General features: G+C 44.8%; 2 protein-coding genes across 8 annotated transcripts in view; one reads left to right on the forward strand and one right to left on the reverse strand.

Moving 5' to 3' along the window:
* The window catches only part of AspRS-m (aspartyl-tRNA synthetase, mitochondrial), a 382,875-nt gene that overhangs the window by 314,263 nt on the left and 43,915 nt on the right, over positions 1–24,697 (forward strand). For all 7 annotated transcript variants that reach the window (XM_075880712.1, XM_075880709.1, XM_075880711.1 and 4 more), the window contains 2 exons: positions 8,183–8,258; positions 13,981–14,152. In XM_075880712.1, the coding sequence (XP_075736827.1) occupies positions 8,183–8,258; positions 13,981–14,141 (237 nt within the window). In that variant the 3' untranslated portion in view covers positions 14,142–14,152. The remainder of the gene's footprint in view (positions 1–8,182; positions 8,259–13,980; positions 14,153–24,697) is intronic.
* LOC142775529 (uncharacterized) lies at positions 20,090–22,313 on the reverse strand (the record flags this gene model as incomplete). The annotated part of the gene is made up of 1 exon (XM_075876971.1): positions 20,090–22,313. A coding segment is annotated over one exon (1,563 nt), but the record flags the coding sequence as incomplete, so codon positions are not given.

Genomic DNA, 24,697 nt, shown 5'->3' on the forward strand with positions numbered 1-24,697 from the left:
GAAAGCCCGCGTTCATTGAAACTGTTAAATGTGAATTTCCGTAGCATTTTGAACAAAGAGCTCGATCTTGAACACCTGATAGCACTTCATGACCCCGACATAGTCGCACTCACAGAAACATGGCTTCATGACGGTGTCTATGACAGTGAAATTGCGCCTTCGGGGTTCAACGTATACAGAATTGATCGTGGTTCCAGAGGGGGTGGAGTTGCGTTGCTGGTTAAAAATATTTACAAGATAGCACGCATGCCTGATGCCCCTGGCGTTGAGGCTTTATTTTGTAAGCTTATCGATAGAAAAGAAAGCCTTGTTATTGGAGTTGTGTATAGGCCCCCTGCCTGAATCCCTGAGGTTTTAGAACAATTACAGCTGTATATTTCGTCTAAAACAAATCAAACTACCAAGCTTATTTTATGTGGAGACTTCAACCTTCCAGGCATCAACTGGTCTTCGTTTAGCGCAGGAAGTTCTGATCCCATTAACGATGAAGCGCTTATTGACATTGCCTTCTGTTTTGATTTAACGCAACTAGTTAGTGATTGCACTCGTGTGCAAGATAACAGTAAATCTATTCTTGATCTTGTCTTTGTGAATGGTAATATTTCCGGAAAAATTGACTGTGAAGTGGTTACAGGTATTTCAGATCACATGGCAGTCTTGGTTGAGCTTCACTCGCTGAAGTACAAAAATGATGTTAAATACACACGTGTGCCAGTATTTCATTCTTCCGACAATGCATCCATCATAGACAGACTGGAGATAGCCTACGACGAACTTTGCGAAAGTGTTAATCTGGGTTTGAGTGATGTTAACGCTCTGTGGTTAAAGTATAAGAACACTGCGCATGCGTGCATACAGCTTTTTGTTCCTTTCAAGAAAAAGAAGGTACATATGTCGAAACCCTGGATTACACGAGATATAATTCACATTAAGAGAAAAATTAATCGTCTTCGGAAATCACTAAAAAAGCACACGAATATCACAACACGTTCTCTGATCCGAGATCTGTCTCGACAACTAAAAAATAAGATAAAGATCGAACAACGCAGTTTTTACGATGTAAAGTTAACTCACATGATGAAGGAATCGCCGTCTCATTTTTGGCATTTTACAAGGCCAAAGTCATCCAATAGAGACACGTTTGTTATAAATAACGTTTGCCCATCAGATGAAACAGAAATAGCCAATGCATTTAACGAACACTTCGCATCTGTTTTACTTGTGATGACAAAACCATCCCCACTTTTAGCAAGTTTAAAGACCTGCCTCCCATTGAAAATCTAGAAGTCACAGAAGCTGGCGTATTTGAATTATTACTGAATTTGAATGTAAGAAAATCTTGTGGCCCAGATGACTTACCAAATGCCTTTTTGAAGAGATATGCTGAATGGTCCTCAAAATTTTTGACAATTATTTTTAATGAATCGTTATCCAGAGGTGTCCTGCCTGAGGATTGGAAATTCTCTAAAATTAAGCCTTTATTCAAACATAGAGATAAACAGTTGGTTTGTAATTATCGCCCGATAGCTTTGACTTGCACATGCTGCAAGTTATTGGAACACATAATACATAAACACATTTCCTGCTTTTTGGAGTCACACTCAGTACTTTCACCAGCTCAGCATGGTTTTAGGCGTGGGTTTTCCACAGTAACACAATTGGTTGAAATTGTCCATGACTTCGCACTAGCCATAAATAACCAGTCACAGATAGATGCTGTTTTTTTAGACTTCGTGAAGGCCTTTGACAAAATCTCTCATTCCAGACTACTTGTGAAACTTTGGGCAGTATTAAAAAATCCACAGTTTTGTCAATGGATACAAGCATACCTGGGATCTCGAAAACAGTATGTTGTTTTTAATTAACATTTCTCACAAAAGCTGCCTGTAGATTCGGGTGTCCCCCAGGGATCAGCTTTAGGACCATTATTCTTCCTTCTTTTTATAAATGACATGGTGGATGACTGTGGCGTTAAAATAAGACTATATGCCGACGATTGTGTTTTGTATAGTGAGATAAATTCAAGTTCAGATCAAAATGCTCTGAATTTTGAATTAGATAAAGTGATGCGTTGGTGCAGGACGTGGCAGATGGCTGTGAATTACGACAAATGCGCTGTAATGACCATAAGTAACAAGAAAAATCCTCTTTTATATACATATACAGTTGATCGTAAATCATTAAATCGTGTCAATGAGTTCAAATATCTAGGTCTTATTATAACTGATAACATTCACTGGGATAGTCATATCACAGCTATTTCTAATAAGGCATTGTCTAAACTTCATTTTTTAAGGAGGTCTCTCAAGAGGGCATCTGCCATCTGTAAGCTCGCCACTTTCAAAGCATTAATCCTGCCAATTTTAGAATATGCAAATATTATTTGGGACCCGTTTACACAGACGAACACACGTAAGTTGGATAGAGTTCAGAGTAAGGCTGTACGATTTATTTTTAACAGTTACGGTCCATCATCTATTACTCAGTTACTTCGCCAAGCAGACTTAAAAGAGCATTACAGTTAGAAATAAAATCGCTCGCCTTAAGTTCATGTTTAAAATTGTCAAGGGTAAGTTACAGAGCCGAACGTGTGACTACATTTCTTTTTCCAGCGGTTATTCTACAAGGCTACGACATCCATACTCATTAGTGCCATTTAAATGCAAGAACAATGTTTTTAAATATTCTTTTTTTCCCCGAACTGTAACAGAATGGAATGAACTCGATAAAGACGTAGTAACGATAGTTGACTGTGATACATTTCAGGCTCTCCTTCAATTGTAACCCTGATGTATTTTGTATTATGAAAGGCTTGTCTGCATTGTCAGTTGAATTTTGTATTGACTGAAATTGTTGTATTTGTTAAGAAACCTTGTTATATGTTTTGTACCACCCTGCTAGAGCCCCTATCATTGGGGTTAGCAGTATTGGAAATAAATAAATAAATATATATGTACAAGCATAAAAGTAGATGTGCTTTCATATAACAACTTGTTTATTCAGCCGACGTTCGACTGGAGCCTTGTTTTTTCAAGGCATAATACTATTTACACATTTTCGTGTCTTCTTATAGCTTCTTGAGATAGGAGGCAAGGGGACAAAAGAAAAATAATAACAACAAAAAAGAAGAAAAAAGAAAAAAAAGGAGGAAGATATGTTAGAAAGAAGCAAGAGGGGCATGACGGGATTAGGAAGGAGCAGGAACTCAACAAAGGCAAACGTAAACGAGCTATGCCATCTTTGTCAACAGTACCTTCTGAGCACCCACCCTTCCCCCAAGTGGACATTTTGACCACCGTTTTTGTATTTCACCCTCCGGTGCAATCGGCTGGCTACTTGCCCTCCTTTGAAGTTTACGACAAATCGGTAGGGAGAGCTTAAGTGCTTCAACTGCCTCTTAGTGGCATTGGAAGATATGAAAGAGCCGGTAATTGTGGCGCCGCTATCAATATTCATTATATGCATTCGCTCCTGTCAATGAAGAAAAAGAAGAAAAAAAAAGAAAAAGGGGGAGAACTGTACGACATCTGGGACCACTTAGGTATCTGTGCGTTCCAGCTGTGCTTGAAGTGGCACACCATTTCTCTATTGTCAGATGTATACGCTAAAAGCTTTGTTAGGGGGTAATATTATTGTTGTAATGGGAGGCTAGGAACAGAGTACTGATTAAGGAGGGGCGTTAGCATTTTTTAGTGATCGTAACGCCGACAGAGTGCCTGGGTGTTCATTTATTCCGTTTTTTATTGTGTTGAGTTTGTAGATAAAGTAAGATTCTCGTTGTTCCCGCTCTTTGATTGTTCGAGAATTGCTCTCCGATGGTGTAACTCTGATGTCATCAAAGCTGTGGTCTTTTAATGTACTGTGTTTTGAAAGTGCAAGGCCTGGAAGGGAATGTACATGTGCCCGATGATTGTTGAATCTAATTCTAAATGGTGTGTCTGTCTGGCCCACGTATTGCATGTTACATACCCCACATGAAAGAAGGTATATGACGTTATCCGAGTCACAGTCCAGTGCACCTCTTATCCTGTGCTTAAAATCCGAGTGGGTGCTTTTAACCACTATTGTTGTCTGCATGTGTTTGCATACTTTGCATCTGCTTTTTCCGCAAAGGCGACACCCTGTTTGAGCTTTCAAGGCTATTTTTGAATTTATAAAATGATCCCTTATACTTTTCAGCTGCCTGTATACCGCACAAGGAGGATAAGTGAAAATTTCGGATAGTCGCACGCTCTGTTACAATATGTTAAAGTGTTTTCTTAGGACCTTGTTAGGTCCTAAGAATGTTAGGTGGTTGTGTTAGGTGGGTTGCTCGTGAATTTTTAGTATGGTGTTGTCGGCATATTTTTAGTGGTGTAGAAGAGTCTGGAGGTTTAGGTTTTCTGCTTTTTTGATGGCGTCATCAATGATAGCTGACGGGTATTCTTGATGAAGAAGTATTTCGCGCATATGTGTCCTGTTTTTGTGGAAGTCCTTTGTGCGGGAGCAGATTCATTGGAATCTGTGTGCTTGGGAATAGGGAATGCTGGTCTTGCAGTATCGCGGGTGGCAGCTTTTGAAGTGCAGGTATTCTTGCCTGTTTGTAGGTTTTCTGTATAGGCTAGTTACCAACGCACCATCATCCATTCGAATAAGTACATAGAGGAAACCTAATTCAGTGTTGGAGTAGGAGTGTGTAAAATAAATGCTGGGGTGTACTTGGTTAAATGCCTGTATGAATTTGAGCAGCTCGTTTTCCGAATGTGTCCAAATCATGAATATATCATCTAGGTACCTTTTATAGATTAAAGGTTTGATATCACAAGATGAAAGAAAATTTGACTCTATATGGCGCATGAATATGTTAGCGTAGTTTGGCCCCTAGTTTGGGGCCATTCTTGTACCCATTGCCATGTCGTTCATTTGAAGGTGGTACTCATTGTTAAATTGAAACCTGTTCGGTTTGAGTACAAGTCTCATTAAGATTTCAACTACTTTTTTGCTTGGATATGCGATAGGGTTGTGAGTGCCATACGATTCAACAAGTGCCCTTACGCCATCGTCATGTGTGATATTTCTGTAGAGTGAATTAACATCCAATGTTTCGAGGAACGCACCTTCTGGAATTTTCACGTCCGATATTTCCCAAAGGAAATGGTTTGTGTCATGCAAGAAGGACTCATGTGTGGGTGATAGGTTTTTGATTAAAGAGTCAGTATAACTGGAAATGGGTTCCGTTAACAGTCCCGTGCCTGATATAATGGGTCTGCCAGGGTTTCCCTCCTTATGAATCTTCGGCAGCATGTAAAAACGACCAGGCGCCAAATGTGCCGTAGTAAGTGCCTTATGAAGCTTTCAATCAATGGCACCTTCACGTGTGAGATCCTATAGGATTGTTACAATGATCTTTTTGCGCTTGGTGGTAAGGTCCAAGTCGAGGTGTTCGTAGAATTGTTTGTCATTTAGTTGTCGCCTGCCTTCTTTGATGTAGTCCGATCTATTCAGAACAACAATCGCGCCTCCTTTGTCTGCTGGTTTAATGACTTTTTTGCAGTTGCTCAAGGCGAGTAGTGCCTCTCTTTCTTTTCTTGATATGTCATTCATACCTTGTTTGTGCACCTTGTACGCCTGTATGACATCTTTCTGAACCCCGTCTATATAGATCCAGATGTCGATCTCTGTTGGCGTCTGGGGTTCATTGCCGCTCGATTACCCCACGAAATAGCGGGTTCTTTTTTTGGGGTTTATCGAAGAAATATTCCTCCAATCGTAAATTTCGTGCGAAGCCGTCTAGGTCTATTGGAAGCGTCAATTCATCATACTTGCCATTGCCAGGGCAGAACGTAAGTCCACGTGATAGTACACCCAGTTATTCATTGCTAAGTTCTGATCAGCCCCTTTACAAGGCTTAACGAAGACATAATTTGTCTCTCATTGAGTATTTGTGGTATCGGCTCGAATTTTTTATGGAAGCACTGTGAGGCCATTCTTTGTGTCTGTGCCAATTTTCATCAATATCTAACCAGAAACAAGAAAGTTCTTCGAAAAAAGCCTGTTGCAAACTTTGACAGGCTTTTTCTCACAAGTGTGTATTTTGGACATTGTGCATTGCTCGTGGAAAGTGTAGCATGGGAATGACTGGACTGATTTTTATGCAGTCTTTTTTTCCTGAATCCCAACACATTTCTTGAGGGTCTGAGAATCTTTGAATTTTGTTGATTGCCCAGTTTTTTTTTTTTTTTGTAGAAGATGACTTGTACATGACACTGTTTTTGGCAATGGGTGTAAGCAGCCATGATGATCTCCATAAAAAAAAGAGAATTGATGAAAAATTTCCGAGATTCTCATACTCAATGGTCTTCTTTTGAATAAAGATCAACATCATTTGCAGTTTCCTGGCTTGTTCTGTTACAGTGCTAGGCTTTCGATGAGCAGACTATATCAATCAAACTATGTAGCATGATGCAACTTGGTAACTACTCAAGGTATTATGATGAAGCTGTATATTTCCCTATTGAAGACACTTTTGAGTATGCATGCCAAGTTTGATTGCTCTAGGTCAACAAACAAAAAAGGTTTTTTTCAATGCCATCTCCCCTCTTAATGGGCGAAAACAGCACTTACGTTGTGTTACCTTATCTTCGTCCCGTCTATCTGTGCACTGTTCTCGCTCACAATGTATTACCAACTAGCCTAACTTTCAGTCATCTATCATTAATATTTGCATGTTCACATGGTTTCAGTGACTTAGCACTTGGGTGTCCTCATGCAGGCATCTGCCACAGGGGCAAAGGCTTCACAAGGCCAGCGTGTTGAGCTATAAAATTCGTTCACCTGTCAAAGTCATAAAAATGTCACAGGAAAAAAACTGTGCAAATAAAGGAAAGACACCACAAAGAAGGAACACTTAAACAGGTCGAGCGCAAACTACCAACTGTTTTATTGACTGTAGATTGTCGGTTAAATAGGGAAACTGAACGTAGCTGTGCAAACCCGCCAAGGTACATCACATGCTAATGCACCTTGTCCATCAAAAAGGACATTTTTGCACTGTAGAGCGATATCGAGGCCTCACTTACACAGCTATCACTCTTCATGTTAATGAAGAACACTTCGAAAACCTCACGAGCACACAAGTTACTGCAGAAGAATGGTAAGTTGGGCTAGTTGGTACTGATCCATAAGGTATGTAACTGCGCAAAAAACTGACGGAAACAAGAAGGAGAGAAAAAGGACAGACAAGCGCAGACTATCAACTGACGCTTTATTGCAAGAACGAGGCAATATATATAATAGGCAGAAAAAAGCAAGAGGGGGCAAAGGGGGAGGAGAAAAAACACGAGGGACCAAATCACCAAACTTAGGCACATCAAGCATAGCACACCCGTCATACAAAACCAAGATAGCTTAACTCCTTATCATGTATGGCCACAGAGGGAACACTAACACAAGACACAGATTTCTTGTGAATATGCGCAGCCTCAATAAGTTCGCGCACTCTTTGGTTCTTATGCCGGAACAACACAGAAGTATCACCGAACAGCGGAGCGCAGCCGCATTTCTTACAGTGGGCTGCCAGATGAAGGCCGGAGTGGCCTTTTAAAGAATTAAAATGTTCTCGAAGTCTAACATTTAGACAGCGACCTGTTTGTCCCACGTACACACGACCGCATGACAAGGGTATGGAGTAGACAACACCGGTGATACAAGATACATAATTATGAATATGACTAACATTGCATGTGTGTTGCTGGACATTTCGCTGATTACAGTTACTGCTATGACCCACATCACAGGCTTCACATCTACAGGCTGCCCAGTGGGTAGGAAAATTACCCAATTGGTTATTTTTTATCGAAAGCTGGTGTTCCCGTAAACGGTCATTTACGCAGTGGGCTCTGTGGCCCACATAAGAATTGCTGTAGGAAAGCAGAATCTTGTATACCACCCCATATTGCATTGCACGATCGGGTTGGCATGCTTCTTGTTACACAGGCTATCGCACTCTTCGCCGCTCGAAATTCGTGAGCACAACCTCGGAAGTTTCTTGGGTGCAGAAAACACCATGCCAACTTCGTTGTACAAACGATCGGTAAAGACCAAGGTGGACAGTGTTTTCTTTGAAACCCACTGTGGTGTGCATTTGTTGCAATTAGAATGGAAATATTGCTGCCATCCAGTGACAGTGACACTTGCCATCCAGGAAGATGACCGGGAGTTGAGCCACCTCTTGGAAGCTCTTGACTCGGGAGCACCTCCTCATGGTGGCATTGCCCTTGGTGAGTAGATTGCACTACCATTTGAGGTTGAGCAATACTGTGACATGCAATTTGATAAATACTCTCATGTGTAACCTGAAGGGATCGGGAGAGTATGTTTCATTTAACAGGAGTTCCATTTATTGAGAGATGAGCAGGGGTGCAGAATACAAATACGAAATCAGTGATATCAGAGGCAGTTGTTCCATTCAAGCAGCAGTTCAGTTTAATAGTTTTCTTAGTTTTCTGTTTACTGAGAGTCTACTGTAGAGGGACAGTCAATGGCTGAATTTTTATCACGCAATCAGCTGTCAAGTTATTCGTGTATAACCTCGAATCACTCAAAAGCTGCTCTCTCTTCTGCTAAACATTTGAGTTTTGCTTGTCTATTGGCATTATTGCTTGCATTTGAGTTTCTTGTGAAAGTAGAGCTTTCTAGAAATAGCTGACCCAAGTGTCCATGCTTGCTTTTAAGACAATCACTTTGCCTGCATTCTTTTTTGTGTGTAGCGCTTTCTTTTGCCTATTTTAGGAGAATCCAAAGCAAATTTAGCCATAAGTAAGAGTGGGGCTTGTTTTGTCGGGTGAGCTGCTATGAAATTTAGGCCAACAAGTTTACGATCAGCCAGAACAAAGGTGCAGTCACCACACAAGGTCTGAACGGGGAGTCACTATTTTGGCAAATTCAGTGGTAAGAAACAAGGTCTCAGCTGAGAGTCACTATGTGGGCAAATTCAGTGGTAGGAACTTGTCTCATATCCACTGGAGCTACTCGTGCTAAGTTCAGCATAGTCATTGGTCGAGTGTGCAGATAGTCACCTTGCCCTGAGTGAGAGCCAAGCTGCTGGTATAAGAGGCCTACCAGTACAGCCCCTGTGCACCGATGGCTTGATTGATGGCTTCCACAGTGATGTCACATCCATGACTCTGCAGTCGATGCTTCCAGTTTACCGCAGCGGAAAGCGCTTGCAGAGACATCCCCATCCCAGTCTACAACGTCTCTCTGATGGAGGTGCCTGCAAGACTTACACAGCTGTAGACATCAATGACATACCACTTCGACCCAAGTGCCACTCTCTTACGATGGAAGAACGGAAAGTTTTGCTGCAGACGCAGCATCCACAAGTGTGTGGCGCTAAAATAGTGGGCATTAAAGACACGGTAGTTTGGAACCTTCTTTCGAGATTACAGAAAAAGTGTCAGCTACTTGCGTCGTCTTCTGCCACTGACCATGTTATGGCGCAGCACACTTGAGACCTTCAGTGACTATCCCAACACAGCCAGTGCTGCCCTCCAGAGTGTTTTGCAGTTGGCAAAACAAGCGGCGGCGTACACAAGACAGACCACCACGGCACAGTCAATGACGCCTGTCAGAGACAATTTCACTACCACTGGGGCATCATCATCCAGTGCCTGTTGGCATGGGATGCCCACCGTGGCACAGCCAGTGTCATCCGCATGAGAACATTTAGGGAGCTCTCTATGTAATTCCGCAGCGTGGTCAAGTGTGAGAGAGACAGATTGGTACTCGGAAATGGCCGCGAGATCGGCTCATGAAAAAAAAGACAATTCAGAGTAAGAACAGCCAGCCCAATGTACAAGCCTTGTTTCTGTTTTTCACTGCACTGTCGAAAAGTGGCGCATACAGTTGATTCTGGATATATTGAACTCGAAGGGGATTGCAAAATAGTTCGATATGTCGGTAATTAGATATAAGGAATATGTGTGTTTAAGGCTTATATCAATTGATTGCAACTATCGAAATGGCTTTTTGAAGTTGCATTAAGCTTTAAATGATTGAAATGATTTAAATTTAAAAAGCTTTAAATGATTAAGCCCACAGTATGCTTAAGAATAGGCAACAGCTTCTTTCACTAGTTGCTGCACTTTATGTCCTGTGAAAATAGTCTGTACACTTGTATTGCCTCTTCAGCGCCATCATGTTCATCAAGTCTTGTTCATTATTCGGGCATTGAAGCTTTCAGAATAAGAAATTCGCCTCTTCAGCCACAACAGCGATGATTGACAGTGAGCTCGGTAAAATGTTCTTTGCACGATAAAATGTGTAAAGGCAGCGTTAACAGTCTTGACAACCGCACAGGTTTACTTCCATGGCACCGGTAATGTCAGCCATGATATCAGCATTGATGCAGTCAGAAACAGGGACGTCATTTGCATGGATGAAGCCACTTTCTGCACTCCCGTCCTAGGTGGCGCCTGGAAATGCTAATAAGTAGCAAAATTCACTGAGGCACCGTATGCCTTTGTCAGAAGCTGTAGTTACTCGCATTAGGAATGCAGTCTTTTTCTTGAAAAATGAGAGCAAAGTCAGGGGTGCATTCATTATGTGGGACAAATTTAAAAAAAAAAGCTTTTGGGATGAGCGAAAAAGTGCGGTAATGCAAAAAAAAAAAAGTTAGGAGGCGTACGCTGTTTGGAAACAGCTTTTTTGTTTGATAAGCGTGAGTCGACATGTTTTTATCAGTGTCTCTAGGTGTAGGCATTTTCAGTCATGCTTGTGGTATCCCCATAACATGTTCTGCGTGTTGAAGTCTCTTATAATAACTAGTAGGTCGTCTCTGGCAGGGCAAAGGGTGTCCCTGAAGAGTTTTGCAATCGTAGACAACTTTTGAAGTGGGCGGCTGTAGATGTTTAAGAATAAGGTGCTTTATTTCTGGTTGCCTTTGTCGACGAGTTCGAGCAGCACATGCAGTAGGTCTACAGCGTATGTTTTATGTTGTATCTACAAGCATGCCTACCTTCGACTTGTTGTCTTGATTTGAATGTTATGCCTGACATCTCTGTAGTTTTTGTCCGGTACCAATCTCTTGTAGGGTAATGGCCCCTGGTGGCCTTGTAAATGAGTGATCAGTTGTGTTAACAGCCCTTCTTTTTTTTGGCACCCATAGCAGTTTAATTGCCAGAGTTACAAGTTTTTTTACTTTCTTGCGCGGTCTAGGCATGTTTAGACGTTCTGGCTAGTTTTGTCAAGTCCGGGATATTTGGTTGTATCTTGTCATGGAGGTTATCTTGTGAAGGTTCTGTCGTAGTCTATTGCTTAGTTCTGTTGGGTTGAGTCTTGCCTCTGGCCTTGCTGTTGTTAGGTGCTTCTATTGCTGCAACTACTGCTCGTGTGTCTTAAAGTGCAGTCTTTGTGAGTCGACCAAACTAAGTGCGTATGTTGTCGAGGAAGGGCTGCAGCTGGACGCCATTATCTTTATCTTCTGGGAATGGGTCTGGCTTTCTTCTTCAATATGCATGCCCATCCGCGAGCAGCTATTTGTCCCTAGGCTACATGTATAAGTCACGTTCGCTTTCTCCCTGTGCTTTTCATCGGCGTCCCCATCGCAAACTGTTGCCTTTCTAAAACTGCATGCATTATGTAACTCCCTTCTCTTGCGTTCCTTGTCCGAAGCACTTTTATCATTTACATTAATCCTGTGCTTACTACACATTTTATCTACTAAAGCGCTGGCGTCAAAGTCGAGCACACTAACCTTTCTTCATAAAACATCTGTGAGCAGTCTTTTATCCTCCCTTACATCACCTTTGGCTTCTATCAATCTCTGTTGGCGGTCTAGAGCTTGCTTTTCTTTAGCACGGATTGCCTGCAGTTCGGCACGCTTTGACTCAAGTTTGGCATTCTGCTCTTTTTTTGCGAGCTCTCGCTTTTCTCGAACACACTCTCTCTCTTCTTCAATGAATTACATTTAACCTACAAACAGACCCCTATACAGACTAAACTGTCCTAAAAATGCAAACTAAGTCCCACTAAGCTTACATAAACTGTCCTAAAAATGCAAACTAAGTCCCACTAAGCTTACATTTCAACCGTGCTACATGCCAAACTGTCCTAGTCAACATCAGGCACCTCTAGCCTCGTAGTTCCACTCAAGATTCGGGCCAATCTTACTTGTCCCTGCTGATTATCTTTGGACCAATATCCTGATTGGTCGTGTCTGATACATGTTGGGAATCTGGACATTGTCTACGAACGTTGCCGATATTTCTTCTGCTGTCAATGTGGTCACCCGTCATTGTCGTTGTCTGATGTCGGTCTTGACGTGGAGGAGGCCTCCGAGGTTAGGCCTAGTAGCCACAGGTCACTGCACGTGCTACACGCTGACGTGGGCAGAACTGACGTGACCCAGTGCTGCACGGCTTACATGGCCATCTGGGGACTGCCTTTGTCCGCTTTCTTCAAAGGGGGCTTGCGCTAGGATTGTCGGCGGTTGCTGTGCGTGGCTTCTGCATCCTGAGCAGCCTCATCATTTGAAGCAAGTCGAGGTCTTTGTCTACTTCTCAGCATGCCCACGTCAGTAGTTGCGGAGTCGCTGTCCTGACGCTCCCGTCACCAGTGCTGGCGATGCGACCTTCTCCTTGCAAGTCCACGTCGACAATGCCAGGTTGTCTCTGCTCACCCGCCGTTCGCAGCTGGGGTCACGTGCTTGGGACCTCACTGATGGTTGGCGCGCTCGGGCCATTTCGAAGCTTGTCTGCTCATCCTCGTCTTATTTTCTCCTACGGGCTCTTGCTCGTGACACCAAATAAGATTTTAACACGAGGTCCTGGTCAACGTTCCCGGTTTTGATGAAATTTACTGTGGATCTAGGCATTAGTGCTAGAATGATGGTTTCAAAGTTCAAACTTTTTCTGCAAATTTCGCGATTTGTGAAATTCGAGCGCACATGAGTAAAAAACAATGTCAATGGCAGTTTTGGTTTTTAAAAACAACTACTATAGACAATGTTTGAGGCAAACATTTTTCTTAACTGTTGAAAACGTTTAGAGGGAAAAAATCACAAACATGGCAAATTAAACAAAATACCTGCATTTAATAAATTTATTGCAACGAACTACCTTCAATGAGGATAAAACTTGGTACATATCAACTTTGGTACTTTTTATTTCTTTTTAAATAAGCTTCGCAGTTTTATCAAGCTTTGTTTTACTACATAATTGTGACAAAACAAAAGGGGTAAGCCAAAAACACTGAAGTTTGAAAATATATTTCTTAGAAAGGCTATTTTTAATCTTTTTCAGTCTCTCTGATTCATGCCAAGGGCCTCATCTACCATTCTATGTAAAAAAGTGTTGCATTATGTGGGTTTCTAACAAACTTTAGTGCGTCAAATGTGACCAAGTCAGCCTTGTGGCCGCAGCAATTGGTTATGGTCTGAAAATTGGGTATAAATTGTTCAAAGTAATAGCATGCAGTGTAATCACAACTAAACAACTCCATAGCAAAGAATTTTCAGCCAGCTTGCATGATACAGCAAGCTTTGTCTTGTAATCAGCCGTTAACGAATTCTCGACAATGGCCACTCGATGCTGCGACTACTCACATTACTTGAGTGCCGCTTTGGCAGCACCATAGAAAACTCATTCTGGCAACAATTAGTAGTGGCAGCACTGCACAAGTGCAACAAAGATGTAATTTTTCGAACCTAGTTGTCAAGAAGGTGTTGAGTACTTTCATGTGGTTTTGTGGTAGAGTGACTCATGCTTGTCCCATTGGTACGAACCCTGTAGATACTTTAAAGCTTGCCGTAAAACCTTGATGGAACGAACTACTGGTTATAACAAACTATAAATAGTCTTTCCATTCATGCAGTGTTGCAAACGTACACCCATAACAAATGTTTATAGTTAGCGAGACCAGTCAGACACAACGTCATTATGATGAGGAACCGGACTCGGGCAATTTCAACACATTAAAAACAATGTATTGGTCTTCCTACAGGGTTAGACAGATTGGTATGCATAGCCTGTGGAGCACCTAGCATACGGGATGTGATTGCCTTTCCAAAGTCGGCAGAAGGTCGTGACCTGATGGGTGGTTCACCCTCACCCATCAGTGCACATGAGAGGCAGCTCTACCACTTGGGCTTTGCACCAGCATAAACCTGCAATGAGTGAGTACCTCTCTACTCTATGCTACTGATGCATTAGACATTGCTCTGTTTTCTCATAAACATAGCCATCATGTACATATGTTCAGACTTTTTTTTTTTTGTGATCTTCAATTGAAGACCAGTGACCCATATGCTGCATTGGGCTCTTGGCCACCTTTTTGTTTACGAGTACGAAGTAACATACTTTTACGTGTATAATTGGTCCCTGCATATAACTCTCATCCCCCACTAGAAATCACGAAAGTAATCGATCCCTGTGTATTGCTGGTAAGGATCCTTCAACACATCATCATGAAGCCAACTTGCATGCCAAAATGCTGTTGTTACTCTCGTTTCCACTTTGTGCATATTTTACGCTGGTTATAAGCGAGAAAATAAGATGGAGTGTAACATGCTGTATTCTTATGTGATTGCTCACCAGTACCTCATGAATTACAGTCATCGTGCATGCTACCCATGGTGTTGGAAATCAGCGGTACTTTAGGTAGTTAGCATTGGTTGGTTGAAATATAGTTTGCAACATGGAATATGTTGGTTAGAATTTCTGTGACCTACATTTTTGTCCTCTGTTGGTGGTGGTTGGGGTCCCCAGGGGCCCGACTTATACGTTGGCTGGATTGTTGGCACTACCTACGTGACATTCAGTCTTGGAGTGGAGGTCTTGAAGGCAGAGCATCCAATGGCAAACACGAGGAGGTTTTGGTTTGTAGAAAACCTTGAAATTGGTAAACTGAAGATGTAGCGAGAACTTATTCACAACTTCCAAAATACAAGGCACTCCCACTTCTATGCCATGGAATTATTCTTAGCGTCTTGTAGCACATGATGTTATGAACAATACCCGATGGAGGGTGTTATCGCGCTGCTGCCTGACTACTGGTGAAATTCCAATGTTGCTGGCATTTGTCTGCACCACGAATGGCTTGTTCTAATTAGGCGACCTTAGAACACTATCAGATGCCAGCTTCAGTCAGAGTGCCAGGGAGCTCCACAGCAACTCCGTTGACACTTGTGCATTTGCTTTGAAAGGTTGGTCATAGCCTTGCTAACTACTCAAAAAGGTCCAATAACGCTTTTGTAGCAGCCTACTAGTCCAAATAGCTGTTTAAAGTTGGTTGGATCGTTGGCAACTGCTCGTAGCTTTTCAGCGTCTCGTCTTTGTTCACAGGGAAATACAGTCTCTGAAGGGCTCCTCCAATTATTCCAAACTGCCCCAAAAGAGAAATGCTGCTCCAAAGTGTGATATTTGTGAGTAGCTGCTCTGAACCTGCTCCAAATGGCCCTGGAAAACAGAAAACAGTGCACTTTAACTCTGTAACCATTCAGCGAGCCTAAATGAAAACTAAAACAAGCTCTATATTATTATCTTGTGTGCAGCTTGTATAGACCTTTTTAATTTGGGCGTCGCCATATTGCCTTGCGGGCGGTGCCCTGTTCTGGCAACCCACTGGTGCATGCGAAGCTCCACGTTTAGATGGAAAGTATTCGCATGATTGCAGTTGCAGTTGGTTTTTTTTTTTTTTCGTTCTGGCGCGCTGAATTTCATCTCAAACAATGTAGTATAGGCAGAAAATGGGTCTTTGAGACGTTCTCAAAAGTTTTGATCCGTTCATGGATCAAATATGACGATATCCGACAGCACAAGCGTGTCGCAAGTGGTCGGTGTCTTGTGTTTTCGGCACTCTTTCTGTTGGAAAAATATAAAAATATTTCGACCCGTTCTAGCAAGGCAAGCAAGTTCTGGCACCCTTTTAGAATACAATCAATTTTTACTTGGACTGTAATAGTTAAGCTCCTTTTCTCACTCTCGGTTTGTTTATGCTGTCGCACAGACTACCACCTGTACATGCGATCGTGCGGGAGCATGCAGTTGCGATTTCTTGACGATAACAGCAGTTGTTTGTTGCTCACAAACTGTTGTCTATCTTTTGCTCAACCTGTAATGATCCCCTATTACTCGCTCGTTTATTTTTTACCAGTGTGGACGAAATTAGAACTGTTTACAAGGAGGGAGGGGCAGGTACACAAAAAGTAATGCTGATGTTTGCATGCGAGCATGCTTCTTTTTTTTTCTTTTTAGAGTCGTGCATATAATTGCATTGCGGTGGTGATAAAGTGAAAATTGTTCGTATCTTCGGCCAATGAAGCACCAAGCACGTCCAGGCTTGAGCCTATGATTGGCATGAACCCCGCAGGGGTGCCTGCGCAAGTAGGCGTTTGGTGTGTAGCGACACCCCGGACTTGAGCTAACGTGGGAGTTTTGACTCCCTCCCACGCCTAGCCGTGCGTGGCTTTGCCGTGTCCGGGGAAAAAGGGATCCTGGGGGTTGAGCTGACGCTGGGTGATTGGGCCTTTAAGGCCCCCCCGGCAGAGGCAACACACCCCTTTGGCCCCGGCTTCACGTAGATGGCACCTCTGGGCTGACCCACCCAGGGAAAATCGGCAGTTGCCTCTTCCTGTCTCCTTCTCTCTCTACATCTTCGTCGTTTCTACTACTTTTGATCTTTCCTGTCCTCTCCTCACTTCTTTTTACTGCCACAATTCTCTGCGGCAAGGGTTAACCTGGTGTAGATATCCAACCTTGGGTAGATATATCAGGTTATAGCGGCCATGTACAGCTGGCACTTGCGTCTCCTTCGCGTCTCGCAGCGTCCCCTTGTTGGGCTCGGTGGTGGGTGGCAGGCATGGCCGCCGAATAAGCTACCAAATTCATGGGAACTCCTAGCCCTCTCACCGCCAATCGCCCCTCCAAGATGTGGCGCACCGATGCAATTTTCGAATTTCTTCCAAACAAGAAAGATAGCTACCCGAAATACCACATCATTCACTGTGAAAGTACAGAAAAGAAAGCTAGAAGCATTTCACCTTTCCTTGTGTCCAGATGCCTTATAGAAACGCTAGGCGCAGGCTACAAAGCCACAAAGACCGCCAGTGGTGACCTGCTACTCGAAATAAAGGACCACGCACAGTGCCAGAGACTGCATAAACTTACATCATTTGGGGATCAGCCTATCACAATCACACCGCATCGAACCATGAACACCGTGAAGGGTGTTGTATCAGATGGAGACCTGATGGGCCTCTCTGATGATGAACTTCTAACAGGCTGGAAAGAAGAAAATGTCATTCAGGTGCAGCATATCAAAATAAGAAGAGAAAATAAAAAAAAAACCCAACGAAACACATCATACTCACTTTCGCATCTAGCACTCTCCCCGCTGAAATAGCAACAGGATATCTTAGACTGCCAGTCAGACCATACATACCCAACCCGCGGCGCTGCTTTAAGTGTCAGAGGTTCGGGCACGGCTCCCAGAGCTGCCGAGGACAGCTTACCTGCGCGAAATGCAGCACCAAAGTGTAGTGGCGGCGTGTGCCGGCGGTGAATGAACGACTAGACGACTTGAGTGCCCATCGGAACAAAAGCCCCTTTATTCCAACTTGCACATGCTTATATACATAAACAATACTGGCGCCACCAGTGGCAGTGATCGTGGAACCGAAACCAAACAGACCAATATACAACACATTCCCTTCCTTAAAAACAGCTATATGGATTAGTGATTTAGTAGTTTAGTGTGTTAGCACATATGCAAAAAAGTATTATACGAAAATACAACCTGTACAATGAACGTAACTATTTAGTACTACAAAAACACACAGTTTACAAAAGGAATCTACCGCACTGGATACGTCCATTTCATTCACTTTAGCACAACTTTTCTTGCTACACCTAGTAGCCATAACGCTTCGGTGGTAGTCTTTTTCTTGGTGGTTGCACCCTGCGTTGTTGTGTGACTCCTCCTGAAGACTTTGCTGACTACGTCGCAGCAGGCGACCCGTGCGCCTGCGCAGCCGAAGGAGACGTAGGTGCCTGCGCAGCGTACGCAGGAGACGTGGGTGCCTGCGCAGCCGAAGGAGACGTAGGTGCCTGTGCAGCGTACTCAGGAGATGTGGGTGCCTGCGCAGAGTACGCAGAAGACGTGGGTGCCTGCGCAGCTGAAGGAGCAACAGCTGAAGTCCTGGTAGTTATCTCTGGCGTGGGGCCCCCGCATGTAGGCAGAGATCCTCCCCCCCTAGCTGTACCGTTTCCTCCCCACGTATAAAGGGCGGTAGAGGCTCGTGGCACCTTTGAGAACTTGGATGCATTCCACGTTTTGCCGTCAGCCAGGCGAAAAGAAGATGGTCCCTTCCTGCTGATCACTTCTCTTGGGTGGCTGAATTCCAGATCGCCTTTAAATCTAGTTGTAGGTTTCTTCACTCTGACGAAGTCACCAACGTTAACTCTGGTTTCTCTTGCCGCCGCCGGTGGATATTATGCGTGATCCCTCTCTTGAGCACTGGGAGGCCGTGTTGACCAGCTCAGACCCAGTCGTCCAGTTAAGGGTCGTGGAGTGGGCCACACAGGTCGCTGCCAACCTTGGGTTGATGGCCATCTAACACGGAATCATCCTCAGTTGCTTTCTGACGAAATAAAGTTTTTCCATCCATCTGGTTTCTCTTGCAGCCCTCCGAGCGTCCGTCTATCGTTTGCTGCTCTGTTGCTTTTGCTTTACCCGCTCACGTAAGCACCGGAGTTCCGAGTTAGGGTCATCAAAGAAGGTTACCGACGAATGCCCGACGACATCCAACGGAGTTCTTCGCAGCCGCCCGTGTAGCAGAAGAGCTGGAGCCCTTGCCGTTGTAGCATGCGGTGTGCATCGGTAAACACCCAGATACTCTGTTACCGCCTAGCGCAAAAGTCGCTGCTCAAGAACCGCCAGTTGAATTAATCTTTTTAATACTCTGTTAAAGCGCTCCACTTGGCCGTTTGCTTGTGGATAATATACGGACGAATGTTTGACCTGGATGCCACGATCCTGAAGAAATACCTCCAACTCCCGAGATGCAAACTGTGGACCGTTATCGCAAATAACCTCTTCTGGGTAGCCTTCGCGCGTGAACACAGCGACTAAGAAGCGTATTACTGTGCTGGTTGTCGTTTCGCTACAGAAATGCACTTCGGGCCATTTGGAATAATAATCTACAAGCGTGATTGCATATCTGCAATCGTAGGGTGCCCTCTCAAATGGGCCTACAATATCCATGCCAAGTTTGAGCCACGGCTGCTCTGGAAAGGGGACCGGTTGCAATGGTGTACCTCGCACATTGACGCTCTTGTCTGCTTCCTGGCATATGCTACACATCTGGATAGCTAGCTCGACTTGGCGGTCCATGCCCGGCCACCAATACTTTTCTCGCAGCCACGCTTTTGTTCGCACCACTTCGGGATGCGACTCATGTGCTGCAGCGATTACCTGCTGCGTGAGTGACGTGGGAACCACAAGCCATTCCCCACGCAAGATAAGACTGTCTACCACAGAATGTTCGTCACGTACTTTGAAGAATGGCTGAAGCTCGGCCGATAACGATTTGTGTGCAGGCCATGACGATTGCACATAGATTTTGCTTTGTTGCAGTGCGCTATCTTGCAATTGGGACTGGTCAAACTGTTCTCTGGTAATGCAGGAAGGAATTTCGAGAACTGATACAACCTCTTCAAACAGCGTTTCTTCTTCCTGGAAAGAGGACGCGGGCAAGCGTGAGAGTGCGTCCGCCACTTGGTTTTGCGACCCCTTGCGGTACTCGACTGTATAGTTGTACCGTAGTAGGCGCTCTGTCGATCGCGCTACCCTCAAGGGGCGCCTTCCTGTTCCTTGGGTTGAAAGCAATGCCACCAAGGCTTGATGATCAGTGAGCAACCTGAATTGGCGTCCCCACAAGTACACGTGCCACCGCTCGCACGCCCAAACACAGGCCAACGCTTCCCGTTCTCCTACCGAATATTTCCTCTCAGCTGGCGAAAGCACTCGAGACGCAAAAGCAACAGTGTGCAGTGTATGTCCATCCACCTGCTGTAGGACCGCTCCAACTCCACACTCTGATGCGTCCGTCGACACAAAGACTGGAAGAGATTCATCGAACATTCTCAGTATAGAGCTAGATGCCAGCGCGTCTTTGGTCTTTCTGAAACTAGCGTCTACCTCATCAGACCAAACCAATCGCTGCCCCTTTCTTAGCAGGACACGCATTGGTTCAATCATGTCAGTGAAATTTGGAATAAACCTAGAAAAATATTCTACCAATCCCAGAAATGATTGAAGGCCTGCTAGATCCGTTGGCCTTGGAGTGTCTCGGATGGATGCAACTTTTCCCTTCAACGGCACAATACCGTTTGCGGTGATCCTGTGGCCCAAGAACGCAAGCTTTGGCGTATCGATGACGCATTTCGTGTTCAATTTGAGTCCTGCCTCTTTTATGCACCTCAGCACTGCGGTAAGATTCGCCATGTGCTCCTCTCTGCCCTACCCAAACACAATGATGTCATCGATATAGAACAGGACGCGCTGTAGCCCTGCAGAATTTTCGACATCATACTCTGAAAAGCAGATGGTGCCGACGCGAGCCCAAAACACATGCGCTTAAAACGAAAGAGGCCGTCGTGTGTTATAAAAGCCCTTAAATCGCGCCTCTCGGGGTGAAGCATGACCTGACGGTACGCTGATGCAAGGTCAAGCTTGGAAAAGTGGGTTGCCCCCACTAGACTATGCAATAGCTCTTATGTATGAAGGAGGGGAAAGCTATCTGTTACGACGGCTTTGTTTACCTGTCGAAGATCTACGCAAAGGCGGATACCTCCATCTTTTGTTTCAACCACAACGATTTGGGACACCCACTCGGATGCCTCTATTCGCTCTATCACGTCCATTTTTTCCAAGCGGCGCAGTTCTTCCGAGACTCGTGGCCGCAGTGAGAGGGGAAGGCGCCTGAGTTTTGAAGCAACTGGCTGAACTGTCGACAGTGTTTTGACGCGATGAACAAAACCCTTTGCGATGCCAAGTCCTGGATTGAAAAAAGCGCCAAACTCTTCGACTAATTCTGATGGAAGGTGAATGGACTCCTCCGCCTCTGTCATGACTGCAGTGTGCTCCGTTCGAGCGCTAGTACGCACCGCTGTCGTTTCGAGGCACTGTAGTGACGACCCATCAATCTGCAGACTGAGCGCCCTAATTGCATCGATACCCAAAAGCGAGGTGCCTTGTTCAACAACATAAAAAAGAAGCTTTGTTGTGCAGTTATTGTACATGACATCGGCAAAGAAGCAACCGCACACTGGAATCGGTTTCTTCGAATAGTTCAGTAGTCTAATTCGAGCAGCTGAAAGCTGCCGACCTGCAAAATGCTGCCTAAATAGGTCATGCGTCAAAATCGATACTGATGACCCTAAATTCACGAGGAAAGTTAAATACGTTTTTCCAACTGCTACCGATACGTAGATTGCGAGACAAGAGAATGTTGTCTTGGCAAGAATGCTCAATACTTCTGTTATCGAACTTTCGTCGTCTACTTCACGAACAAGAGCGGCGTTTCTGTTGCAGACTGAGCGAAAATGACCCATAATACCGCAACCATGACACCGCTTGTTTTTGGCGGGGCAGCGGAATGAAGATGCGTTGTGCCGAGGTGAACCGCAGCGGTAACACTGGCCCTGTTGGCTGCGCGACCGCTTCGAGGGATCGCTGGCAGAAGATGCGGGCGGAGGGGTGTTTTCGCGAGCATTTATGCTCTTAACATCTGCAGTGGCAAATTCTTTGCAATCATTGGTTGCCTGCTCAAACTGCGTCGCTATTAGTACAGCTTTAGCGAACGAAAGAGACGACCCTTCAAGCAGCAACCGCTCGCGCAAGTTTTGAGATAATACGCCCGCAACGAACTGGTCACGCAAGGAATCTTCCTGAGAAGAAAAAGAGCACGTAGCAGAAAGCTCACGTAACGCGGTAATGTACTCATTGATTGTTTCACCGACTTGCTGCACGCGCCTACCGAACCGGTGCCGTTCGACCACAACATTTGTTGTGGTCGTGAAGTGCGCATGCAGCGCTGTGACAGCGGTATCGTACGACGACGCTTCATGCTGTGTCTGAGAAGTGTACTTGACATTTCCCGAATTCGTATCAGAAGTTGGCTCACCGGACTTTGCATTGGCCGAAGACTGAAGCGGTAGTGTGTAAAATATGCGCTGGCCTTCTACGCCGAGGCTGTGGATTAGGAGAGCCTTGCGACGGTCCGGCGCACAGTTCGAAACCCCAGATGCGAGCAGAAAGTTCTCAAAGATGCGGATTCATTGTGGCCCGGCAACAGCAGGGCGGCCAGGCGTGGGCAGGAACGGGGGCGGTGGTGCCAGTCCGGAGACACTCATGGCGCGGGAAACAGTCGGCGAAAATGAGGAAAATCAGACCCCCTCCTAAACGAGCATCCTCGTCGCCAGTGTAGTGGCGGCGTGTGCCGCCAGTGAATGAACGACTAGACAACTTGAGTGCCCATCGGAACAAAAGCCCCTTTATTCCAACTTGCGCATGCTTATATACATAAACAACACTGGCGCCACCAGCGGCAGTGATCGTGGAACCGAAACCAAACAGACCAATATACAACACAAAGGTCATACCGCTAACAATGACTGTCAGCTACAAGTCCACTGCGCAAACTGTGAGGGTGACTATCCTGCATATTCCAGGTCATGCGTGGCCTGAAAAAGGGAAAAAGAAATTATAATTACAAAGTTTAAATTGAACATAAGCTTCCGTGAAGCGCGGCAGCTCGTTTCCCCGCATTTTGCTCGGAACAAATCGTATTCCGAAGTGGTGCGAGGGGCGTCAGCACCACTTCGATTTTCGGCAATGCCTTGGACCACGCCCAGCGTGCCGAGGCAAACGCCACAAGCCCCCACAGAGGGAGCAGCCTCGGCTGCCCTACCCTCCTTGAATACAGCCCCACCGAGGCCCCTGTGAACCCTGGCAGCAGCCAGGGCACGACACAAACTAAAGAGGTCCCCTCGACCTCAAACCTGGTGGGGTCGAACGAAAACAACATTGTCCGTCATCTCTCCTAAGGCGATGGACACATCAACTGCACCGGCGCAGACTGCGCCAAAGGAGCGGTGGGGTTCCCTCGACCGCTCTAAAAAAGACAAAACGGTAATTACAGGGCCTTCTAAAGGTTTTGTAAGATAAGTCACTTTTCTCTTTAGACACCAGCCACACTCATTTCTTACACACAGCACTTCTTTACTCCCATAGTAGAGACACAAATTATACAATGGAACTTCAGAGGACTACTTCGAAACCCCGACGATGTCCAAGAACTTCTACACAAACATTCTCCAAAAGTGCTTTGTGTACAGGAAACACACCTAAAATCTAAGAATACAAATCTTTTGCGTCAATATGTTGTCTTCGGAAAGGACAGAGATGATGCTGTGGCGTCATCTGGTGGTGTAGACATTATTGTTAATCTAGGAGTAGCATGTAGTCATGTACCACTACTAACATTTCTAGAGGCAGTGGTTGTTCGAGCAGTTCTATTGAATAAGCTCGTCACAATCTGCTCTCTATACATACCGCCGCAACACCGCGTGGAAAAACATGATTTCCAGTCTTTAATAGATGAGTTACCAGAACCTCATCTGGTTCTAGGGGACCTGAATGCGCACAGCGGTTTATGGGGTGACTGTCGATGTGATGCATGAGGTCGTCTCATCGAACAGTTCCTCTTTTCATCAGGTGCTTGTCTGTTGAATAGGAAAGAGGCAACATATTATAACCTTGCAAACAAGACTTACTCCTTCATAGACTTCAGTATTGCATCTCCTTCACTTCTACCCCTACTCCAATGGAAAATTATAAATAATCCCTACGGAAGTGACCATTTTCCTGTCATTCTGAGTACACCAACATCATACCAATGTCCTTCACAAGTTCCCAAATGGCTGACATACAAAGCCGACTGGGAACAGTTTTATAACACTACTCATTTAAGTTGGACAGACATATGTGGTTTAAGCATAGATGAAGCTGTGGAGTTCTTCACAGCTTTCCTTATTGACGCAGCAGCCAAGTGCATCCCACAAACATCTGGACTGCCTGGCAAGCAACGCATCCCATGGTGGAACACCGAGTGTCGTAATGCACGAAAGGAGCAGAACAAGGCATGGAGGTTGTTTCGGAATTCGCTGACAGCCAAAAATCTTGACAGCTTTAAGAAAATAAAATCTCAAGGCAGGAGAATGCACAGGCAGGCCAGAAGAGAAAGCTGGCACAAGTTCTCATCAGGGATCAATTGATATACACAAGAGGCTAAAGTCTGGAACATGGTTTGTAGGTTAGCAGGAAGACAAGTACACTCACTCACACTCGTAAACACACAGGGTGACAGCCTGGAAGATCAGGCGAACTTCCTCGGTGCACACTACGAGCAGGTGTTTAGCTCATCACACTATACTCAAGCTTTTCAAAGATATAAAGCAAGGATAGAAAAGCAGAAACTAGAACACAAGTGTACAAACTACGAGGCGTACAACCAGCCTTTCAACTTAGCTGAGCTGCAAACGTCACTAAACTCCTGCAGTAATTCTGCCCCAGGCTACGATTGTGTCGTGTATGAATTGTTGAAAAACCTGCCGCTCGAAACGCGAAAAACATTACTCTCCCTATACAATACTGTCTG

The sequence above is a fragment of the Rhipicephalus microplus genome, chromosome X (genome assembly GCF_043290135.1).
Source record: "Rhipicephalus microplus isolate Deutch F79 chromosome X, USDA_Rmic, whole genome shotgun sequence".
Taxonomy (NCBI): Eukaryota; Metazoa; Arthropoda; class Arachnida; order Ixodida; family Ixodidae; genus Rhipicephalus; species Rhipicephalus microplus.